Source organism: Pseudophryne corroboree, chromosome 4 (assembly GCF_028390025.1).
Source record: "Pseudophryne corroboree isolate aPseCor3 chromosome 4, aPseCor3.hap2, whole genome shotgun sequence".
Classification (NCBI taxonomy): Eukaryota; Metazoa; Chordata; class Amphibia; order Anura; family Myobatrachidae; genus Pseudophryne; species Pseudophryne corroboree.
The window spans coordinates 217,842,265-217,864,629 of NC_086447.1; the positions used below are offsets into that span (position 1 = coordinate 217,842,265).

At 46.8% G+C, this 22,365-nt stretch overlaps 1 protein-coding gene across 1 annotated transcript in view; it reads right to left on the reverse strand.

Annotated features, from left to right (window-relative positions):
- LOC134909239 (putative serine protease K12H4.7) overlaps window positions 1-20,067 on the reverse strand; it is a 121,551-nt gene extending 101,484 nt beyond the window's left edge. Inside the window, exons 1-3 of the mRNA XM_063915917.1 lie at window positions 19,683-20,067; window positions 1,388-1,569; window positions 183-415 (exon numbers count right to left, since the gene is read on the reverse strand). Of these exons, the coding sequence (XP_063771987.1) occupies window positions 183-415; window positions 1,388-1,569; window positions 19,683-19,865 (598 nt within the window). The 5' untranslated portion in view covers window positions 19,866-20,067. The remainder of the gene's footprint in view (window positions 1-182; window positions 416-1,387; window positions 1,570-19,682) is intronic.
- Between the last annotated feature and the right edge of the window lie 2,298 nt (window positions 20,068-22,365).

Genomic DNA, 22,365 nt, shown 5'->3' on the forward strand with positions numbered 1-22,365 from the left:
TAACAACTTATAGTACATAAACCATAGACATCAGATTCATATTAAAGTTTCTAGATCATAGACTGTTGGTTAGTAAAAATAAAAATGTATTAGGAGATCATTTGCGAGGGGGGGGAGGGACCTCGAGATTGTGACTGCCTTGGGGCGTTCACAGGGCTTAATCCAGCACAGGTTGCACTTACCTGGAAAATTGACTACAGCTTTAACAGGTGCACTGCTGGCTACGGCTGCATAGGCCAGGTGAGGATACTTTATTCTGTACCATGCTGCAAGACATCCAGGATAAGATCCTCCAAACACAATCCACTTCCTGGTACCTAGCTCCAGTTTCTCAGTCATCACAGTCTGGAAGTGGGCAAGGTCCGCCAGGGCTTGCTGGCTGCTCAGGTACTGTAGATTTTCCAAGTTCATATCCCTATAGGGAAGACCGAAAGTATACGTCATGCCATAACTCTTAGACAAATAAAAGGTATCTTGGTAGATGCTATTTAATGCCCACTGTACACAAATAACAGGCCACAATATAAACTCTCAGGAAAGGACTGCTCAAAACATCCCACCGTGAAGCAAGTCCCCTCCCAATACTCCATAGAGGGAAACAGAAGATCTCTACTCATCTTTGTTAGATACTAGACAGACCGAACCATCATGAATTACGAGCAGAAGAGCATTACAGCTCCCACCTTTATGTAACAGGAGGGCGGGCACCTGAAGACATGTACTCCCCCTTCCCAAATGCAACAAAACTAGGCAGCAAATTTTAAATGACAAATAAGCCATCCGCACAGTATGCTTATGCATACAAATGTATTTACTACACAGTAGTGTGTGTCATACAACCTCGACTCAAGTCCCTGTTCTGCGGTTCACATAACAGCATGTTAAAAAGCCCTGAATTGCCAATCCTGAAAAATTTTTGGTCGGAATTGGTGGCGTAACTAGGATGTTCAGTATGTTGGATTTCCCCGCTCTCCCGAACCAGGACTTGGCCAGATATCTGCCTGATGTATGGGACCTTGTAGCCATCAACATTGTTCTAGAAATGACAATAATGCCAAACACCGCCACTGTATTATTGAAGAAGCAGGTGTTTCATAATCATTATCTCAAATTAAGTCAACACGTTATTTAATGTGATTTAAGTCCACAGGTTCTATCAGACATTTACTTACAAGTAGGAGCGTATGGCCAACAAGACTGAGAAACACATACAAGTGAACAGAGCCAAAATGATGAGATTTGACATTTATAAATGAAATAGTTGTGTGGTATAGCAAATGAGAAACCACTAACTGCAGTACAAAAACACATAATAGTAAGTTTTAATTAGACAGAAACAGTAAGGTACTATATAACTATTTTCCTTATGTGCCATCATTATTCTTACTTGGTTGGGTGACTTTTGCCATAAAACCTATGTTCCAGTAGTAGACAAAGGGCCCCCATCTTTTCAGCATATGTTATCCATGTACCAGCTGTCATCCAACCCGGATTGGCAGCACCTTCCCCTCCGATCATCAGGAACACAGGGCCGCTGCTCTGTGTGAAGGTGTCATTTATAAAATACCGCTGCAGAAGAAAATACAACATTGTTTAATAACTTATACAGAACCATTACTGGTACTGCCTTCAATGATCAGAAAACAAACTTTGGACATATAACGTATAAAAAAATGTTTTGCCTTATATTGTACCTTATAACCACATTTCTTTCTATGTCTCAGTTTAACAGGGCACTTCTACAGGCAAAAGTATAGAAAAGGATGTGTTGCTTGTAGCAACCAGACTGCTTTTTGTGCACTGCAATCAGAAAGGTTACTACAGATAAAGTCTTTAAAACAGGGGTGTTTGAGTTGGGTCTAGATTGAAGAACAAATACAACCAGAGGAGTGAATTGCTATAGTAAATATACAGAAACGTGCAGATAGTACACGGTTGTCCTAGCAACAGCAGGCACCGCTTTGCAGGAAGAGACGCTCCACAAGATAAAGTCACCAAACATGTGGACAGAGCAAGAGAAGTGACCATAGGGGTGCGCAGGAGCCGAGACAAGGGGTGCTGCACCGGCAGACTGTGGCGATTTTATATGTGGTACTTGTATATCTGTGTACAACTGAGCCTGTATGAAGGAACAGCGGCATCATAGCACTTCGTATACAGGTTCAGAGACTCAGTCGTACATGGATATACAAGTGTTGCATTTCAAATTAATCAGCACAGTCTCTTAGTGCCCTACTCGCACTGCAACTAACACGAATTTTCAGCAAAAAAAATAAATCAATCTATATCACTCACTTTGCATAGAAATCCTCATTGCGTCCTTGGCAGCTAATCACCATGCACAGTTCATACAAAAAAATAAAAAAATAAACAGCTCAGCTGCACAAACATCAGCATTGCGGCTACCTGTAAATCAGGCCCTATGCCTTTATTCCGACGTCATTACGGATACAGCTACAGCTTTGCATAATGTATTAGACTTTGCTTTTATCTCATAATACAAAGCACATTCTAAGCATACATTATGTAGCAATTCATTGTGATTTAGGACTTCGACCATCACTCTTCATATATTACCCTACAAATGGCTGTGGCCATAGAGTTGGGAGTCCCCCTTACTCATTTACCAAATCTGGCAGTATGCACATACAGACACCTCCATTTAAAAGCCTCTCTCTCATGCTCCAACCAGAAGGTGCAGACATGAACTGTTATTTATGACAAATTATTATACAGACAGATTTCAGATCTAGAGGGTGATTAAAAAAATTCACAGTACACCCTTTTTTCTTTTCTTTTTTAAACTGCGCAGGAAATGGGAAAATTGAATACTCCAGTAAGGTATGGGTGAGGTGGGCTATCTTTTAGGGTATGTACCAAACATGGGCGCCATCTTGAATCTAAGTCAGTTTTTTCAAATGGGGTCGTGTAACAAGTCAAACATCATCAGGATTTGCTGAAAAGTTTATGGCTGCTAACAGATTTGAAATAGCAGTTAAGGTTCAAAAGTTACACCACTTTTTGTTGCAGGTAACTGAAGATGGCTTTGACAAAAGGAGAGAATTGAGGTCATTTTGATGTCTGGAGAACGAAGTTTCCGTGTCATAGCTGCAGATTTTAACAACCAGCACCCAGAAAGACCTCCAATTTCACATAACACTGTCAGGTGCCTAATTTCCAAATTCCTAGAAACTGGGACTGCGGCTGACAAGTCACGGAGTGGTCGTCCAAAAAGTGCTACTGATGAGACAACCTCATCAATAGTTTTGGCATCCTTCGTGAAGAGCCCATAACGCAGCACACGACGTTTGACATCAAAATTACCTCAATGCATCGGTAGAGACACCAAGCAGTATTTCCGAATCTATAGACACAGACAGCAGGCGCTCAGTCCTTGCACACTCAGACACTTTGATGTACACCAGGATAGCCATGACTGCGTCTGACTCAAACTCAGCCCCAGAACGTGGAACCATGAAATAAAATCGCACATGCTGGTTCCAACATAGAGACAGACCTCTGGGATCAGAGGGCACCAAGTACAACATTGTCAAAGGATTTATTTTTATATGATTGACGTACACTTATAAAGTTGCAGATTAAAAAACTGAAAGGTTTTAAAAACTTGCTTCACTATGTTTGCAAAGCCCTTCTTTTTCCATATTGGTAGCTGACAAATTATTTGTGATCCCTGGTTTTATGAAGAGTGATGTCACAGGTGCTCTGAACACTGGCTCTTTTCGGATACGGATAGCTAACGTGCGATCCTCAATGACACAAGGAGGGACATAGACTAATCTGAAGGGGTAAACGTCTACCAGTCCTACTAAAGCAATTAGGTTCAGAGCATATTGCATGGATTGTCTTCATAGATTAGTCCGTTCTCTGTGATCATATAAGTAAGCACTATGGGCCTATGTTTGTAAGTAATGGGCGATGTTCACACAACGGATCAATTATTGGCAAACTGAGCATGTGCTGCAATCGCAATGCACATGTGCGAGTGCTGCTGTGATCCCGCTTGCACTGAGAACTCTGTCGCAGAGTCATTGACAGGAAGTGGTCGTCTGGAGGAGGTTAAGCAGAGTGGTTGGGAAAACACAGGTGTGTCAAGGCCGTTTATCTTCCAACGACTGCGTGATCATACGTGCATCTGAGTCGCTAATGCTGTGGCCAGTCTGTGTAGCCATAGAACAACCTTTTACCTCAGTGGTCTCTGTACTTGCGCACAGTGCGCTAATGTGTATGCAATTGTGCTTGAGCTTGTGAGGAGTCCCACGGGCGGCTCTTTTTCATTCCTGGGTGGCAGCTTCTCTTGCAGCCCTGTAGCCTAGAGAATCGCAATTGCGTGCAAACATGAATAAGGCCCTATGAACACTAGTGCTTTTCTAGTATTAAAGGTTTTAGTAATCATATCTCATAAATGACATTACACCAAGTGTAAAAGATATTGGGCCTGGGGCACACAGTTGCATGTGCAGCCGCGATATCTTACACAGCATATTTTAAAAATTCTGCTGACTCCTCAGATGCTGTCTTGTGTATAAAGACGCCGCTCACTGCAGGCATCTCACATCCGGCAGTTACTTACTAAATCAGAAACAACAGTTGCATCATGGAACCTCTGAGCAACTCTACGCTCAGAATGAGCGTCTCACCTAAGATGCTGGGGCTTCTCCAACTGTATACGCATTTGCAGTGGCCAACTGTGGCATGCCGAGAGAAAGTTCCCGAAACACTTGCATTATTCTGGCCACACCCCCTTACCTCCCCCAAAACACTGACTACCTGTTACTTGCTTTGCAAATAAATGCTCTGTGCGAGCGCCAACTCTAATCCATCACCGCACGTGCGCATTACAGCTTTGGCACATATGCAGCAAAACATTGCTCCACCGCGTCTGCAATCAACATTGTGTGTACTTATAAATCAGGCCCACTTATAACTTTCTCAGGTTCTTCCTTTATGCATTTTTTTTTATTTTGGTTTTTGCATTTTAAAAACACGGAGGAACCAAAATACCATTCTATTTGCAGACATACATATTTAATGAAACCTTTAAAAAAAAAAAAAATTAATTAAATTAAAAAAAGTGGAGAAGTAGCTTAAAATTACTTAAGCTACAATTTTTTACTCCGTCGCTTGCTTTGCAGGACCTCTAGTGGTCATCAAGAAGTAGTGTATGCTAAATCCAGCTTCAATTTTTGCTTAAATTTAACCATAATATACCGTCTAAAAAAAATAAAAACTTTGTTCCATTTTTTGCTAGTGCTGGTATATTTATAACTACAGCTTAGGAAATAAAATAACAATTTAAAAAAAAAAAAAGTTTACTAAAGAGCGTTTTCAGCTTTCTTTAAATCATTATGACTTTAGAGTAGGACAATCATGTATGCAAAGATGAATACCGCAAACATGGAAAAGGTGATTTATGGTAAGAACTTACTGTTGTTAAATCTCTTTCTGCGAAGTATACTGGGTTCCACAGGGATAACATTGGGGTGTAGAGTAGGATCTTGATCCAAGGCACCAACAGGCTAAAAGCTTTGACTGTTCCGAAGATGCTCAGCGCAGCCTCCTCTATAACCCCGCCTCCGTGCACAGGAGCTCAATTTTGTTAACCAGTCCAATGCAGTAGCAGGTAAAAGAGACGACAACAGTTAGTAGCCACGTACACCACATTGGGGGTAATTCTGAGTTGATCGCAGCAGGATTTTTGTTAGCAGTTGGGCAAAACCATGTGCACTGCAGGGGAGGCAGATATAACATGTGCAAAGAGAGTTAGATTTGGGTGTGGTGTGTTCAATCTGCAATCTAAATTGCAGTGTAAAAATAAAGCAGCCAGTATTTACCCTGCACAGAAACAAAATAACCCACCAAAATCTAACTCTCTCTGCACATGTTATATCGGCCTCCCCTGCAGTGCACATGGTTTTGCCCAACTGCTAACAAAAATCCTGCTGCGATCAACTCAGAATTACCCCCATTCTCACGACAGGAGAAGGTATCAGCGGCTAATGCCATACAAAGCCAAAGAAGCTAAGTGCGTCAGGGTGGGCACCCTGTGGAACCCAGTGTACATCGCAGAAAGATTTAACAACGGTAAGTTCTTAACATAAATCTCCTTTTCTGAAGCGAGGTACACTGGGTTTCACAGGGATAAAATCGGGGATGTCCTAAAGCAGTTCCTCATGGGAGGGGATGCACTGTAGCGGGCACAAGAATCCGGCGTCCAAAGGAAGCATCCCGGGAGGTGGAAGTATCGAAGGCATAGAACCTTATGAACGTGTTCACTGAGGACCACGTAGCCGCCTTGCACAATTGTTCAAGGGTCGCACCACGGCGGGCCGCCCAAGAAGTTCCAACCGACAGTAGAATGGGCTTTGATGGTAGCAGGAGCTAGAAGACCAGACTGTACATAAGCTTGTGCAATCACCCTGCTAATCCATATAGCCAGGGTCTGCTTATTCGCAGGCCAGCCACATTTGTGAAAACCAAAAAGTACAAAGAGAATCAGACTTCCTAACGGAGGCTGTCCTCTTCACATAGATACGGAAAGCCCGTACCACATCCAAAGATCGTACTTTGGAGGAAAAAACAGGAGAGACAAAGGCCGGAACCACAATCTCTTGATTAAGGTGGAAAGAAGACACCACCTTAGGTAGATAACCAAGGCGTGTCCGAAGAACCACACAGTCACGGTGAAAAATCAGAAAAGGTGACCGACAGGATAAGGCACCCAAGTCTGAAACCCGTATAGTAAGGGCAATAGCCAGCAGAAACAAGACCTCAAGAGTAAGCCACTTAAGGTCCGCAGACTCAAGAGGTTCAAAACGGAGACTCTTGCAAGGCCTCTAGAACCACTGACAAATCCCAAGGAGCCACAGGCGGGACATAGGGAGGTTGAAGCCGTAACGCACCCTGAGTGAATGTATGAACATCAGGCAGAGTCGCAATTTTTCTCTGAAACCATACCGACAAGGCAGAAATATGAACCTTGATGAAGTCCAGGCCCCGTTGCAGGAAGGCCAAAGGTTTGGCCGTACTAAACTTGTAAGAGTCATGATTGATAGATGTGCACCAAGCAAAGAAAGAATTTGTGCACCAAGCAAAGTAAGAATTTCAGACCCTATGATAAATCAGAGCCGAAGCCGGCTTATGGGCCTTCAACATGGTTTGAACGACTGCTTCAGAACTGAAGCTTCAAGAGCCACGCCGTCAGAGCCAGCCGTGCCAAATCCTGGTATACACAAGGGCCCTGAACGATGAGGTCTGGGTGTTGCGGAAGTAGAAGGGGACGCTCTATCGGGAGACCCTGTAGGTCTGGGAACCAATGTCGTCTGGGCCACGCTGGAGCGATCAGAAGTAGGATTCCTCCTTCTTGATTGAACTTATTACCCTGGGCAGAAGTGACACCGGAGGGAACACGTACGGCAGCCGAAAGTTCCACGGAATTGCCAGTGCGTCCACGAACGCTGCTTGAGGATTCCTTGTCCTTGCTCCGAAGACCGGTACCTTGCGATTGTGTCGCGACGCCATCAGGTCTACATCTGGTAGGCCCCACTTATCCACTAGGTTCACATGAGCCACTGCGGTGATCTTGTCTGACTGAATCAGAACCGGTTGGTCGCGAAGTAGGGCGTTGTATATGGCCCTTCGTTCCAGGATGTTGATGTGAAGGCAAGTCTCCTGACTTGACCACAGACCTTGGAAATTTCTTCCCTGTGTGACTGCCCCCCACCCTCGGAGGCTTGCATCCGTGGTCACCAGGACCCAGTCCTGAATGCCGAATCTGCGACCTTCGAGAAGGTGAGCACTCTGTAGCCACCACCGGAGAGACACCCTGGCTCTGGGGGATAGGGTGATTAACCGATGCATCTGAAGATGTGATCCGGACCACTTGTCCAGTAGATCCCATTGAAAGGTCCTCGCATGGAACCTGCCGAAGGAAATGGCCTCGTATGATGCCACCATCTTTCCCAGGACTCGCGTGCAGTGATGCACCGACACCTGTTTTGGTTTTAATAGGTCTCTGACCAGTGTCATGAGTTCCTGAGCCTTCTCCATCGGGAGATAAACCCTCTTCTGGTCTGTGTCCAGAATCATGCCCAGGAAAGGCAGACGAGTCGTAGGAGTCAACTGCGACTTTGGAATATTCAGAATCCAGCCGTGTTGTTGTAACACTTCCAGAGAGCGTGTTACGCTGATCAGCAACTGCTCTCTTGACCTCGCTTTTATGAGGAGATCGTCTAAGTATGGGATAATTGAGACCCCTTGCTTCCGCAGGAGTACCATCATTTCCGCCATTACTTTGGTAAATATTCCAGGTGCCGTCGAGAGACCAAACAGCAACGTCTGGAATTGGTAATGACAATCCTGTACCACAAATCTGAGGTACGCCTGATGAGGTGGATAAATGGGGACATGAAGGTGTGCATCCTTTATGTCCAGAGACACCATAAAATCCCCCCCTTCCAGGCTTGCGATGACCGCTCTGAGCGATTCCATCTTGAACTTGAACCTTTTCAGGTATATGTTCAGGGATTTTAAGTTCAATATGGGTCTGACCGGACCGTCCGGTTTCGGTACCACAAACATGGTCGAATAATAACCCTTTCCTTGTTGAAGGAGGGGAACCTTGACCACCACCTGTTGAAGATACAATTTGTGAATTGCAGTTAACACTATTTCCCTCTCTAAGGGGGAAGCTGGCAGGGCCGATTTGAGGTAACGGTGAGGGGGCATCTCCTCAAATTCCAGCTTGTATCCCTGAGACACAATCTCTATTGCCCAGGGATCCAACTGGGAGTGAACCCACTTGTGGCTGAAATTTCGGAGACGCGCCCCACCGGGCCTAGCTCCGCCCGTGGAGCCCCAGCGTCATGCGGTGGATTTAGTGGAAGCCGGGGAGGACTTCTGTTCCTGGGAACTAGCTGCGTTGTGCAGCTTCCTTCCTCTGCCCCTGCCTCTGGCAAGAAAGGACGCACCTCGGACTTTCTTGCCTTTTTGTGATCGAAAGGACTGCATTTGGTAATACGGTGCTTTCTTAGGTTGTGAGGAAACCTATGGCAAAAAGTTTGACTTTCCAGCAGTAGCTGTGGAGACCAGGTCCGAGAGACCCTCCCCAAACAATTCCTCACCCTTGTATGGTAAAACCTCCATGTGCCTCTTTGAGACGGCATCACCTGTCCATTGCCGAGTCCACAGGACCCTTCTGGCAGAAATCAACATAGCATTTATTCTAGAGCCCAGTAGACTAATGTCTCTTTGAGCATCTCTCATATATAGGACAGCGTCTTTTATATGCCCCCGGGTCATTAATATAGTATCCTTGTCTAAGGTGTCCAGTTCCTCAGATAAAGTATCCGTCCATGCTGCTACAGCACTACACACCCAGGCCGACGCAATTGCCGGCCTTAGTAAGGTACCTGAATGTGAATAAATGGACTTCAGGGTACCCTCTTGCTTTCTATCCGCAGCATCTTTCAGGGTGGCCGTATCCTGTGACGGCAGGGCTACCTTCTTGGATAAGCGTGTCAAAGCTTTGCCCACCCTAGGGGAGGATTCCCAGCGTTACCTGTCCGTTGGCGGGAAAGGATACGCCATAAGCATCCGTTTGGAAATCTGCAGTTTTTTATCTGGAGATTCCCAAGCCTTCTCACATAACTCATTTAGCTCGTGTGAAGGGGGGGGAAGGTCACCTCCTGCCTTTTTTTCCCATACATATGAACCCTCTTGTCAGGGACTGGGGTTTCCTCTGTGATGCGCAACACATCCTTAATTGCTATAATCATATAACGGATGGATTTAGCCAATTTAGGCTGTAACTTTGCATCATAATCGACACTGGAGTCAGAATCCATGTCGGTATCAGTGTCAACAATTTGGGATAGTGGGCGCTTCTGAGACCCTGACAGCCGCTGCGACGTAGGATCAGGCACGGGCTGAGACCCTGACTGTCCTAAGGCTTCAGCTTTATCCAACATTTTATGCAAGGAATTAACATTATCATTTAAAACCTTCCACATATCCATCCAATCAGGTGTCGGCGCCGTCGGCGGAGACACCACATTCATTTGCTCCCGCTCTGTTTCCACATAGCCTTCCTCGTCAAACATGTCGACACAAGCGTACCGACACACCACGCACACAGGGAATGCTCTTTTTGAAGACAGTTCCCCTTCAAGGCCCTTTGGAGAGACAGAGAGAGAGTATGCCAGCACACACCCCAGCGCTGTATAACCCAGGAATAACACAGTAACTTAATGTTAACCCAGTAGCCGCTGTTATAATGATTTCTGCGCCTAATTATGTGCCCCCCCCCCCTCTCTTTTTACCCTCTTCTACCGTGTATCTGCAGGGGAGAGCCTGGGGAGCTTCCTCTCAGCGGAGCTGTGGAGAAAAAATGGCGCTGGTGGGTGCTGAGGAAGAAGCCCCGCCCCCTCAGCGGCGGGCTTCTGTCCCGCTTTTATGTACAATATTTTGGCGGGGGCTCATACATATATACAGTGCCCAACTGTATATATGCAAAACTTTTGCCAAGAGGTCCTAATTGCTGCCAAGGGCGCACCCCTTGCGCCCTGCACTCTTACAGTGACCGGAGTATGCGGGTGTGTGTGTGGGAGCAATGGCGCACAGCTGCAGTGCTGTGCGCTACCTCAGTGAAGACTGGAGTCTTCTGCCGCCGCTTTCGAAGTCTTCTTGCTTCTTATGCTCACCCGGCTTCTGTCTTCCGGCTCTGCGAGGGGGACGGCGGCGCAGCTCTGGGATCGGACGACGAGGGTGAGATCCTGTGTACGATCCCTCTGGAGCTAATGGTGTCCAGTAGCCTAAGAAGCAGGACCTATCTGCAGAGAGTAGGGCTGCTTCTCTCCCCTCAGTCCCACGATGCAGGGAGTCTGTTGCCAGCAGATCTCCCTGAAAATAAAAAACCTAACAAAATACTTTATTACAGCAAGCTCAGGAGAGCTCACTGAACAGCACCCAGCTCGTCCGGGCACAGATTCAAAATTGAGGTCTGGAGGAGGGTCATAGAGGGAGGAGCCAGAGCACACCAGAATCTAAATTCTTTCTTAAAGTGCCCATGTCTCCTGCGGAGCCCGTCTATTCCCCATGGTCCTTACGGAGTCCCCAGCATCCACTAGGACGTTAGAGAAATAATGTTGTTAGCTGGTTTAAGGTATATTTGCCAGCTAGTGGATAAACGCTACCCCGTTGATGGTGAAGCCAATCTGTAGGGCCAAGGAGTTCTCGCAGAAGATGTCCAAACAACGCTGGAAGACCGGAAACTTTAAACCAAGAAGCCTATCCCTTTAATGTACGGATCAATAACTTCAGGCCTAAACAAAGAATGAGCAGCAAGCAAAGGCTGCTTATACATACAAATGTGTATACCAGTGGCAATTTAGAAGTGGGGGTATGGAAAATTTAATAAAATGGCTGGGGATCTAGGGGTACACCTAGAAACTATTCATATTCTGATAAAGTAAATTAGATACTTTTAAAAACTACAGTATATGGTATAAAAGAAACCAGATTACAGATGTGTCCTCACATCTTGGCCATGGCGTGGCGTTCCCGATAGCAGCTATACACTGTGTCCCATAACAACGGGTAGCAGGCACATAACATCCCGCCGCTGTGTCCACCTCCGTATGCAATCAGCAGGAACATCCTAGTCCTGCTGACTGCGACCGCACGGAGCTACTCTCCATTTTGTGCCGGGTACATGTGTACGCACGCGCCATGCGACAGCCACACAATGCCGCATTCGCATCACGGGCAAAGACATAAGGGGACACATCTGTATATTGTCAGGATGCCGATGATCCACTTTTGCTGCTACTCCACCTCTTCCCACCCCACAACCCTTCTACATCCACTTCCATGCCCCTCCCCCCCCCCCCCCTTCCCCGTACTTAGCTCTAGATCCTACAGCAGGGGTGGCCAACCAGTCAGAGGCAAAGAGCCAGAAAAGATCTGTAGCCAGGGGCAAGAGCCACTATCATGCGCGCGCACAATAATGGGGGCATGGCCTAGTTATCACAAAGCCACACCCCAATTTTGTGCACGCACCTTTCGATATGATATTTGTAGGCGAATGACCTTTTTTCATAACCCCGTTTTTAGTCATGTTGTACAGTGCCACATACATATAAAGCCCCAGTACAGTGCCACATACATATAAAAATGCCAAAAAATGGGTGCCTCCACAGTGCCAGATACAGATATGCCCCACAGTCCCAGGCACACACATGCCCCCACAGTGACAGACACACACGTCCCCATGGTGCCAGACACACATGCCCCCATGGTGCCCCCCCAAGTGCTACTCACCGCGCTGCTGTAGTGTATGGGGGGAGGAGAGCGCAGCGTGCGCCTCTCCAGTCCCTCAGTCTCCGGCGGCGGTGTCTATCTTCAATTCAGCGCCGGACCATGGGCCAATCAGAACTCGTGGTCCGGCAGCCAATCAGGAGCCTTAGCTGCTCCTCTGCGAGGTCCGATTGGCTCATGGGCCGACGCTGAATTGAAGATAGACCCCACCGCTGGAGACCTTAGAAGTGTGTGCGTCGGGCACCGACCGAGCCGCATACGGAGGACGAAAGAGCCGCATGCGGCTCGAGATCCATGGGTTGGCCACCCTGCCTTACAGTGTGTGGTTAGTTTATACTTGCCTGCTTTTGAAAAATAATTTCAGGCAGATTGTGAAAGTAACACCTATCAGCGCAGACATATACTTCTACATCTGAGAGGCGTGTCATAAAAAGGACTTACATCCAAATGTAAATAAGCCCCAAAGTTAGTAAGATCTACTTGTTGAAGAAAAGACACTGCTAATTTGCAGGATTTGTTTGTGTATTGTTTTACAAAAGGTTCCATATACTGTAAGTGGCTACAAGAAACCTTATTTAAAATGCATGTAGCCATAGGGATCATTGGCCCTCATTCCGAGTTGTTCGCTCGCAAGCTGCTTTTAGCAGCATTGCACACGCTAAGCTGCCGCCTACTGGCAGTGAATCTTAGCTTAGCAGAATTGCGAACGAAAGATTCTCAAAATTGCGAATAGAAATTTCTTAGCAGTTTCTGAGTAGCTCGACACTTACTCTGCCACTGCGATCAGCTCAGTCAGTTTCGTTCCTGGTTTGACATCACAAACACACCCAGCGTTCGCCCAGACACTCCCCCGTTTCTCCAGCCACTCCCACGTTTTTCCCAGAAACGGCAGCGTTTTTTCACACACACCCATAAAACGGTCAGTTTCCGCCCAGAAACATCCACTTTCTGTCAATCACACTCCGATCACCAGAACGAAGAAAAAAAACCTTGTGATGCCGTGAGTAAAATACCAAACTTCTTAGCAAATTTACTTGGCGCAGCCGCAGTGCTCATGCGCAGTTAGCGGAAAATCGCACCGATGCGAAGGAAAATAACGAGCGAACAACTCGGAATGAGGGCCCTTGTGCCTTATAACCAGTGCAGGGAAATGGCACTGATGATCCCATTTGAATATATGTATCGCTGATTTTCTCCCCCCCCCCCCCCCCCAAAGAATGTAAAGAAGCATAATGGGGATAAAGTGCAATCAGGGAGATTGTTGGTCTATTCAGGGAAATTTCAGGGAGTCTCCTGCAGAATGCGGGAAGGTAGGCAATTATGGGTTAGTTAGTGGGGGCTGGCCCCTCATCTGTGACCATCCCTGTGTTCCCTGCTCACCTCCTACTTCATATGTTCCTCCACTCTTCCCTCTCAGCTCCAGCTTCGTACTTTGTCTCACCCAGTAGCGGCTCTTGCCACGGGCAAGCAGGCTTTTTACCCGGGGGGGGGGGGAACACTGTCCAGAGGGCACCGCCGTGGCAGGAGCCGCTACTGGTGCCGTGCAGTGCAGCTGACGTCATTGTGCACCGCACGGCATTGTGGGAGTGGCCATAGACACTAGAAGTCATAATTGACCTCTGGTGTCTGTGCGGTGCTATGGGAGAGACGTTATGTTCTCCCATAGATCCGAGGAGCGGCGCCGGAGGACAGCAGCGGTCGGGAGTGGGGCTGGTGAGTATTATTTAGTTTTTTTGTGTAACCAGCGCTACAGGGGGCATTAATACTGGGGACACAGCTACTGGGGGCATTGCTACAGGGGACATTAATACTGGGGGCAAAACTGACCACACCCCTTTCCTATGAAGCCACGTCCCTATTTTTTGCTGCGCATCTTCGGCGAGCACTAGCCTTGTTTTACCTGTTGCGTGTGGGGGGGGGGGGGGGGGTGCCAAAGGAAACTTTCGCCCTGGACGCCACAAGGTCTAGAACTGGCCCTGGTCTCACCCTGCTTCCCCTTGGATCCATATGCCCCCACCACCCCTTTCAGAGCATCTGTCCCTGAACATGATTTGAAATACACCTGGGCGATAATGTTTAATACTCAAAAAAAAAAAAATGGGCCCCTTAATGTTGTATTTTTTTACATACGCTGCACCCCGGTTAAGTAGGTGCTATAGAGATGTGGCTGGGAGCAGGGGCTGCTGGCAGACAGAACACCGGCAGCGATGGATGACAGGGTCCAGAACAACAAGGTGTGTGGCAGAACACCTGCCTCTACAGCCACACCCAGAGCAGGCGACTCGGACATAACCATTAACTCATCAGCACCTATATTGCACACAGGGGCAGGTGCAAGCGGGCACAGGCTGAGGGGTGTAACCCACAATGCCCGTAGCAGAGATGCACAGATGGCTGAATATAGGTTAATCGGCTCACTAGAAGGACGAACCCATCAGATGTTGTGGCTGACGGCAGCCGGTGAGCCTGCTACGGTTCGCCACCGCCTCCTCCCGTTCCTGGAGTTGCCACCTCAGCTGGGAGCCCAGGTACAGTACCAGCGGTACCTCTCAAGCCATATATGCAGCAGCAGGCGATCAGTTAGTGCAGAGCAGAAATGAGCACTGACTGAGCGGAGCTGCGAATGCAGGAAAAACGCTATGCTCAGTGCCCAAAGTAGCAGTATGCCATACCCAGGGTCGGACTGGCCCACAGGGGAACAGAGGAAACCATCGGTGAGCCCTACTGCCTGTGGACCCTCCTCCTCCTCTAGGGATCATGTTCCAGACTATCCTAGTGCACTGGATTTATGTATTATACATAGGTTACATTATGCTTCACAATAATTTGGTTTATTATATATTTACCAAGGGACACAGAACATGTAATGGTTAGCCAAACCTCTGTGGTGGCTGGCCACGCCCCCACTGGAACCTGGCTACACCTTTAACAATTGGCACGTATAGCAGCATTCCCCTGGTGGGCCCTTCATGCCCCAGTCCGACACTGGCCATACCACTGTATACCGTCCAACCTTCAAGCACTATGTATACCTAAAAACTTACAGTATCTGAGCAATGTACCACCCACCCATCCCTGTGCCACATTGTTCAGTATTGAATCTGCCATAGGGACAAGCGGTGAGGTACATGGCTCAGAAGGCACTGGCTAGTACCAGAGCCAGATATACACACAATATATGAGTCAAAGGGTACATGTGGGCACTATACAAAAGTACAGCAGTATATACTGCTGGAAATGTGGTGAGTTTTAAATCAGAGATGTGCAGAAAAGGAAGGCAGGAAGGAATGCCTCATCTATACACTTTTTACTAAAAAATAAAATAAAAAAATATAATGATTAGAGTAATACAAAGAAGATATTTCTAATATATTCTTTGTATTTTTATACACAGTAAAACTCTGGCGTATAGGTTAGTAAGACAGGAAAGGCTCTGCCTCACCTCACCGCACGTCACTGATCTCCCCACACAGTCTCATTCCTACATCTAGCACCATGGCAGTTTCAGTGGAGTACAATGAGAATCTACAAGTACTTGTCAACAAAAACCTGTAGACAGAAGCAGTAGTAAACGCAAGTGCTATACTAATAGCATGACTTAGCAAACTGTCACAGGTAGGGTAGGAATTTACGTTTGCAAATTATTTCACATATTGTATCATTCATTCCCCACAAAAATGAAAATAGATATTCCCATTAATGTTCTGTAAACCTCTAACATACCAGGGAGAGTGTATGTAAGCTGACTCACTGGCCTATTGTCAACTGAGCAATTCTTTTTATATTCTTGAAAGTCATGTGATGGGTGTTATTTGTATTCCTTATGGAGTGCAAATACTTTTGCATGTTTTCATGGGATCGGCATGATTTACCTACAATCAAAATCCCGACAGTCAAAATACTGACAACAATTGACCGATGGTCAAAACACCAACAAGGTCAAAATATCAACATGGTCAAAATACCAACAATTAAAATGTCGACACAGTCAAAATGCCTACATTCAAAATGTCGACATGTCAAAAAGTAGACACGCGGTTTTCGATTTTTGGGTGGGGTGTATGTCGACATAGGTCGACATGGACACCGTATAAGTGTACTGCGTCCCCTCGCATGGCGTGCGCGGGCACGGTGCTTCGCTGTACTCGGCACGCTATTATATTCCACCTCCACTGGGATGGTAAAGTATGAACAAGTTGGTTTCAATGAAAAAAATGTCGATTTTTTTTTTTGACCTGTTGACATTTTACCAGTCTGTATTTTGACTGTGTCGACATTTTTAATGTCTGTATTTTGACAGTGTTGGTATTTTGACCATCAGTCAATGGTTGTCGGTATTTTGACTGTCAGGATTTTGATTGTAGGTAAACTGACAGCATCCCGTTTTCGTTGTAGCATGTACACAAATACACATACAATAGATCCTCCAGCACAAGGAACATGGACCGACTTCAAGGTTCCTTTTCACCTTTGTGATCTCCATCTAGTCTATGTCCCTCTGTTCCCCGCACATCATTCATATGACCGATGTTGTGGAGAACATACAGTATATAGGTGGTTATTATTTCCTGCATGCAATGGGACTGCATAGAAGCAGGGCCGGTACTATCATCAGACAGCTTTAGGTGGCTGCCTAGGGGTGCCCACCCCTGGAGGGCACCACTGAATTAATGTAGCAAGACACTGAAGGATTTCTCCGTATGCGACCTCCTTCTGTTACACTGCTCTGGCTGCTGCTGCAGGTCTAATCAGGTGCAGCCGCCACTATCATGCTGTACCGCATAGTGCCTCAACGCTTCCTCTGTGCCGATACATGTAACATCAAGTCATGTGACGGCTAACGGGGTGGATGTAACTATGGCTCCCGAGGGGCGTCCCTACAGTAGCTCCTCATAGCCCTGATGTATCTCCTCCAGGCCCCTGGACCCCGACTCTACAGCAGCAAGAAGCATTTGACAACATGGGGGATGGAACACAAAAAGGAGCATAGAAATAAATGTCTGCGTGTATATATGGGATGTAGTTATGAGACTGCCGGTCACAATACCGGCACCTACATCCCAGACCCTCACTATCCCGACGGTCAGCATGCCGGCCAACAGGGACTATTCCCACTGTGTGCAGCTTGCCACCAAGCCTGCAAGGGGCTTATTTGCCCCCCCCCAGGCATCTACCTGCCGGGATCCCGCCGTCTGTATTTTGACCATCACACATACCCAACCCACATATATGTATGTAAACAAATACAATTAACTATCCCCCCCATATGCAGTGAGTGTAATATAAATATATATATATATATATATATATATATATATATATATATATATATATATATATATATATATATATATATATATATATATATATATATACACACACACCCACAAATAGAGAATTCAGCACTCACCATAGCAAGCTCACTTGTCCTCACAACATCAATAAATAAATGATGGGGGTTTAGTTAGTGAATTGGCCAATGCATGGAAGCCTGCATACCGCTCCACGGTACCCCACCTACATGCAGGTCCTACACTATCACAAAGCCATAAGAATTAAAACCTGGCAACTGTATCACATAATATAACTGCAAATATGCCCACTAAGTTTAATGTATGCCTGCCACATATCTAGTGGCTTTTAAAGGCATACTAGTCACCTGACACAGCCGGTAAATTACTAAGGAGCAGCTGACACAGGTTTAGAACAATTGAGATTACACAGGGGTGCATGAAAAGGCCTGTGACCATGGTTAATAAGACCTGTGTCAGCTGCTCCTTAGTAATTTACTGGCTGTGTCAGGTGACTAGTATGCCTTTAAAAGCCACTAGATATGTGGCAGGCATACATTAAACTTAATGGGCATATTTGCAGTTATATTATGTGATACAGTTGCCAGGTTTTAATTCTTATGGCTTTGTGATAGTGTAGGACCTGCATGTAGGTGGGGTATCGTGGAGCGGTATGCAGGCTTCCGTGCATTGGACAATTCACTAACTAAACCCCCATCATTTATTTATTGATGTTGTGAGGACAAGTGAGCTTGCTATGGTGAGTGCTGAATTCTCTATTTGTATGTATTTGGGTAGGTGGCCATGGGCTGCATGCACCCCACCCTATGAGTGGTGAGTGCAGACACTGCACCCCGCTTCTGGGGTGGCGAGTGCTGTGGTTGTGTGTGTGTGTGTGTGTGTGTGTGTGTGTGTGTGTGTGTGTGTGTGTATATATATATATATATATATATATATATATATATATATATATATAATATATTTTGTTAGTCCCGGCACTCAGCAAACGTGAATTTGCCATTAGTGTCCTATGCAATTCCTCACACCCAGCTATCGTGTATAGGAATACATATGATTTACCGATGGCCAGGATCTCAGCTGTCATGATCCCGACAGCAGGATCCCAGTTTCCGGCGTGGGCATAGTGACTGTCAGGATCCCGAGAGGTGGTCTCGTGATCGCCTCCCTGTGTATACATAGGCAGAAAGAATGGTAGTCACTCAAGGATTTGAAATTGAAAGTATATTGTGAACCAAGGGCCTAATTCACTAAGGATTGCAATACTCAGCAACGCAAATGCAGAAGCATACCACCTCCTGCCTGCATTTGCAATCGCATAGGTGATGAACATCACGGCTATTGGTTACTGTGGCTTGACTTGCGAGGCAAAGGAAACTGAGCCCACGACGCAGTCCTTGGCCTCACCACTCCCAGAAAATGGGAGACACGCCACAGTTTTCCAAAACGATGGCCGCCCTGACCCTCTCCGCGAACCCCTCTGTCAGTCAGAGGCATTGACATTCCTGCGCCGAGATTGCAGGACCTATAAATACAGTACTTACTGAGTCACCCCCTAAGTCACCAAATTTTGTGACTGTTTACAATATACTTTTTCACTTTAAAGCCCTTGAGTGTTGTCACTTTTCTCTGTACATGTGTAATGATGCAACTCACCCCAGCCCACCTGCATCTCCTCTATGAGAGGTGGTGGTGGGGTGTGCAGGTTAGGGGGCGCTAGGCTGAAGCTTTGCCCCTAGGGTGCAGAGAGACTTCGCACCGACACTGCATAGAAGAGTGAGGACATCTCATTAATACACCTGAAACGTTAAAGCAACAATGTAGATTTCTCCTATACAGAAGATAAGTCATGTGTTACACTGCTGCTAACACAAAGCTATGCAGCGCTAATAGATCAGCATACATGACCCCAATGTATACATTCAGCGATGCAGACCATCCCCAGCACAGCTGCAGCACAGTAACTAGCAGGGTACACACATCATCACCCATGGCTGCCTTATACATCCCTCCACTCCCCTGGACGCGCCCGGCACTCGCCTGCTTCCACACCCTGGTGTCAGCCCCGGTGAAGTGATCCAGCCGTTGCAGAAACCAGCGCTCCTGCACGCCCACCCCGGGGGTCCGGGGCTCGGTATACAGCCTCCAGTGTCTGAGACCATCGCAGAAACTGGAAAGCCCGAAGACCCACAACAGCAGCAGATACAACGGCGTGTGAGCCATGTCACATGATCTCCGAGCCTCTCTGTCACATGACCTGTTATCAGCTGACCACCCATCAGCGCCCAGACTGAGAAAGCCTGCTACTGTCTGCCGGGTCGGGGAGCAAATCTGTGTGTAATGCCCCGAGTAATGCAGCGTTATAGCCGACGTATCAGTGCTGGTGTAATGCAAACCTTACATAGTACATCCACTCTATGGAGGGTCGGAGCTTATACGCGAGAGGCGGGGCTTATACATAAGAGCGGTTTTTGTTAATATTGGTCTTATATAGTGCATACCCTCCAACATTACACCCAAAAATCGGTACAAAGCCGAAAAAGAGGCGTGGCCGCGGGTAAAGGGGGCGTGGCCACGCCCCTTTTCCTATACTTTCAATGGAAGTTTGGAGAGCCAAAAATCGGTACAGACCATAAAAAAAAAGGTACTGTACCTATTAAAAAGGTACAGTTGGAGGGTATGATAGTGTGAGTGGAGGGTGCTTTAAATAGGTGATTTCAGCAAATCACGCTCCATTCCATTCTCCCCAAAAAGATCACCATTGAAGTTGTATATGGGAAATTGGAAGAAAATGCAGAACGGAGAACAGTACATATGAGAAGTGTATACTAAATGGGAGATGTATCAATTTGATTTGAGAGAGATAAAGTGGAGAAGTTGCCCATGACAATCAATCAGCTCCTAGCCATCATTTATATAGCACAGTCTAGAAAATGACAGAAGCTGGTTGCTATGGGCAACTTCTGCACTTTGTCCTAATATACTGTAGAGCAGAGATTTTCAACCTTTTACAACTTGCGGCACACTGAACAAGATTTAAATATTGACAAGGCACATTCAAATATAATGGTGATGCATGGTGCAGTTGCGTGTCCTAGGATGCCATGCCGCAGCTTCTCCAATCTCCATAGGTAACGCCTGAGCCACATCTGAGAAAGCCAGAAGAGCCCAACACTGCCCAGGCCCAAAATTAGAAGTGGCCCTGCAACCACTAAATCCACCTGTATTAATCGTTCCAGGGCCTCAGTACCGGCAAAACACTGATGGGCCTGGCTGTGCTTCTATAGCGGCACACCTGGAGACTGCTCAGGGTACACTAGTGTTCCACGGCACAGTGGTTGAAAAACACTGCTGTAGAGGCAGATGAATTAAACTTAAAAGAAAGACAAAGTGGCCATTCTGCCCATGCAGGACCGGGTATCACCGGGCAGCGGTGCAAGTAGAAAAAAATTCTTAGCGGTACCGTGTGCACGCACCGAATAATGGGTGTGGCCACATGGGGCATGGCCAATTAAAATAAGGTCATGATACACATATGGGGGGCCAGATACATATATGACCCCAATAGTGCAGTGCCAGATACACATATGCCCCCAACAGTGTCATGCCACATACACATATGCCTCCATTGTGCCAGATATGCTCCCACAGTGCCAGATACACATATGCCCCCAGTGCCAGATATGCCCCCATTTGCCAGATATGCACCCCCAGTGCCAGATACACATATGTCCCTAGTGCCAGCTACACATATGCCCCCAGTGGCAGATACACATATACCCCAAGTGCCAGATACACATAATGCCCCCAGTGCCAGATACACATATGCCCCCAGTGCCTGATATCCCCCCCCCCGTTGCCAGATACACATATGCCCCGAGTGCCACATATGTTCCCCAAGTGCAAGTTACACTCACACGCTCCCAATAACAACCCCCCCACACACACACACACTCACCGCTGCTGTGCTGTGTGTGAGGCTGGGAAGGAGAGCGCAGCACGTGCCTCTCCTCTGTCCCTCCTAAGTCTTTGACGGCGGCGGTTCATGAGCCAATGAATGAGGCACCGGTTCATGAGCCAATCCGAGCCAATCAGGAGCAGCAGCTGCTGGTCCGCAAGCTCTGAGTGGCTCACGAACCAGTGCCTTATTTGAGAGACACGCCGACTCCAGAGACACAGGAGAGACACGTGCTGCGCTCTCCTTTCTGGCCTCACACACAGCACAGCAGTGGGCTACAAGCATGGCGGTCGGCCCAGCGGTACTGTTAATTTCTTACCGGTATGCAATACCACCCGTACCGTCATACTTGCAGAACCGTCAACGGGTCACAAAGGCGTACTGCTCAGGAAGCCTGGTTGGTGGTTTCCAGGTGCAGATTCAATTCAAATGACAAAGATATTTATTTTTAGTAAATGGAAAGAATAGCACAGTATTCTACTAATAATTTTTTTTTCATACATCACTCTCCACTATTGCCGTCTTGGCAGCAATGCCTAACGGGTGATCTGACCTTGAGAAAGCCTATGGATTCTTGCATTAGCAAAAGGTAGTAAATCATGCTTCCACAACTAACCGCAACTACAGCCATGTGCGTGCGACCCAGCACCTTAGTGTTTATGGACAGCGAGATGTATAAGGGAATAGTGATTACAGAGTAGGTACCTAGGGGGTCATTCCGAGTTGTTCGCTCGTTATTTTTTTCTCGCAACGGAGCGATTAGTC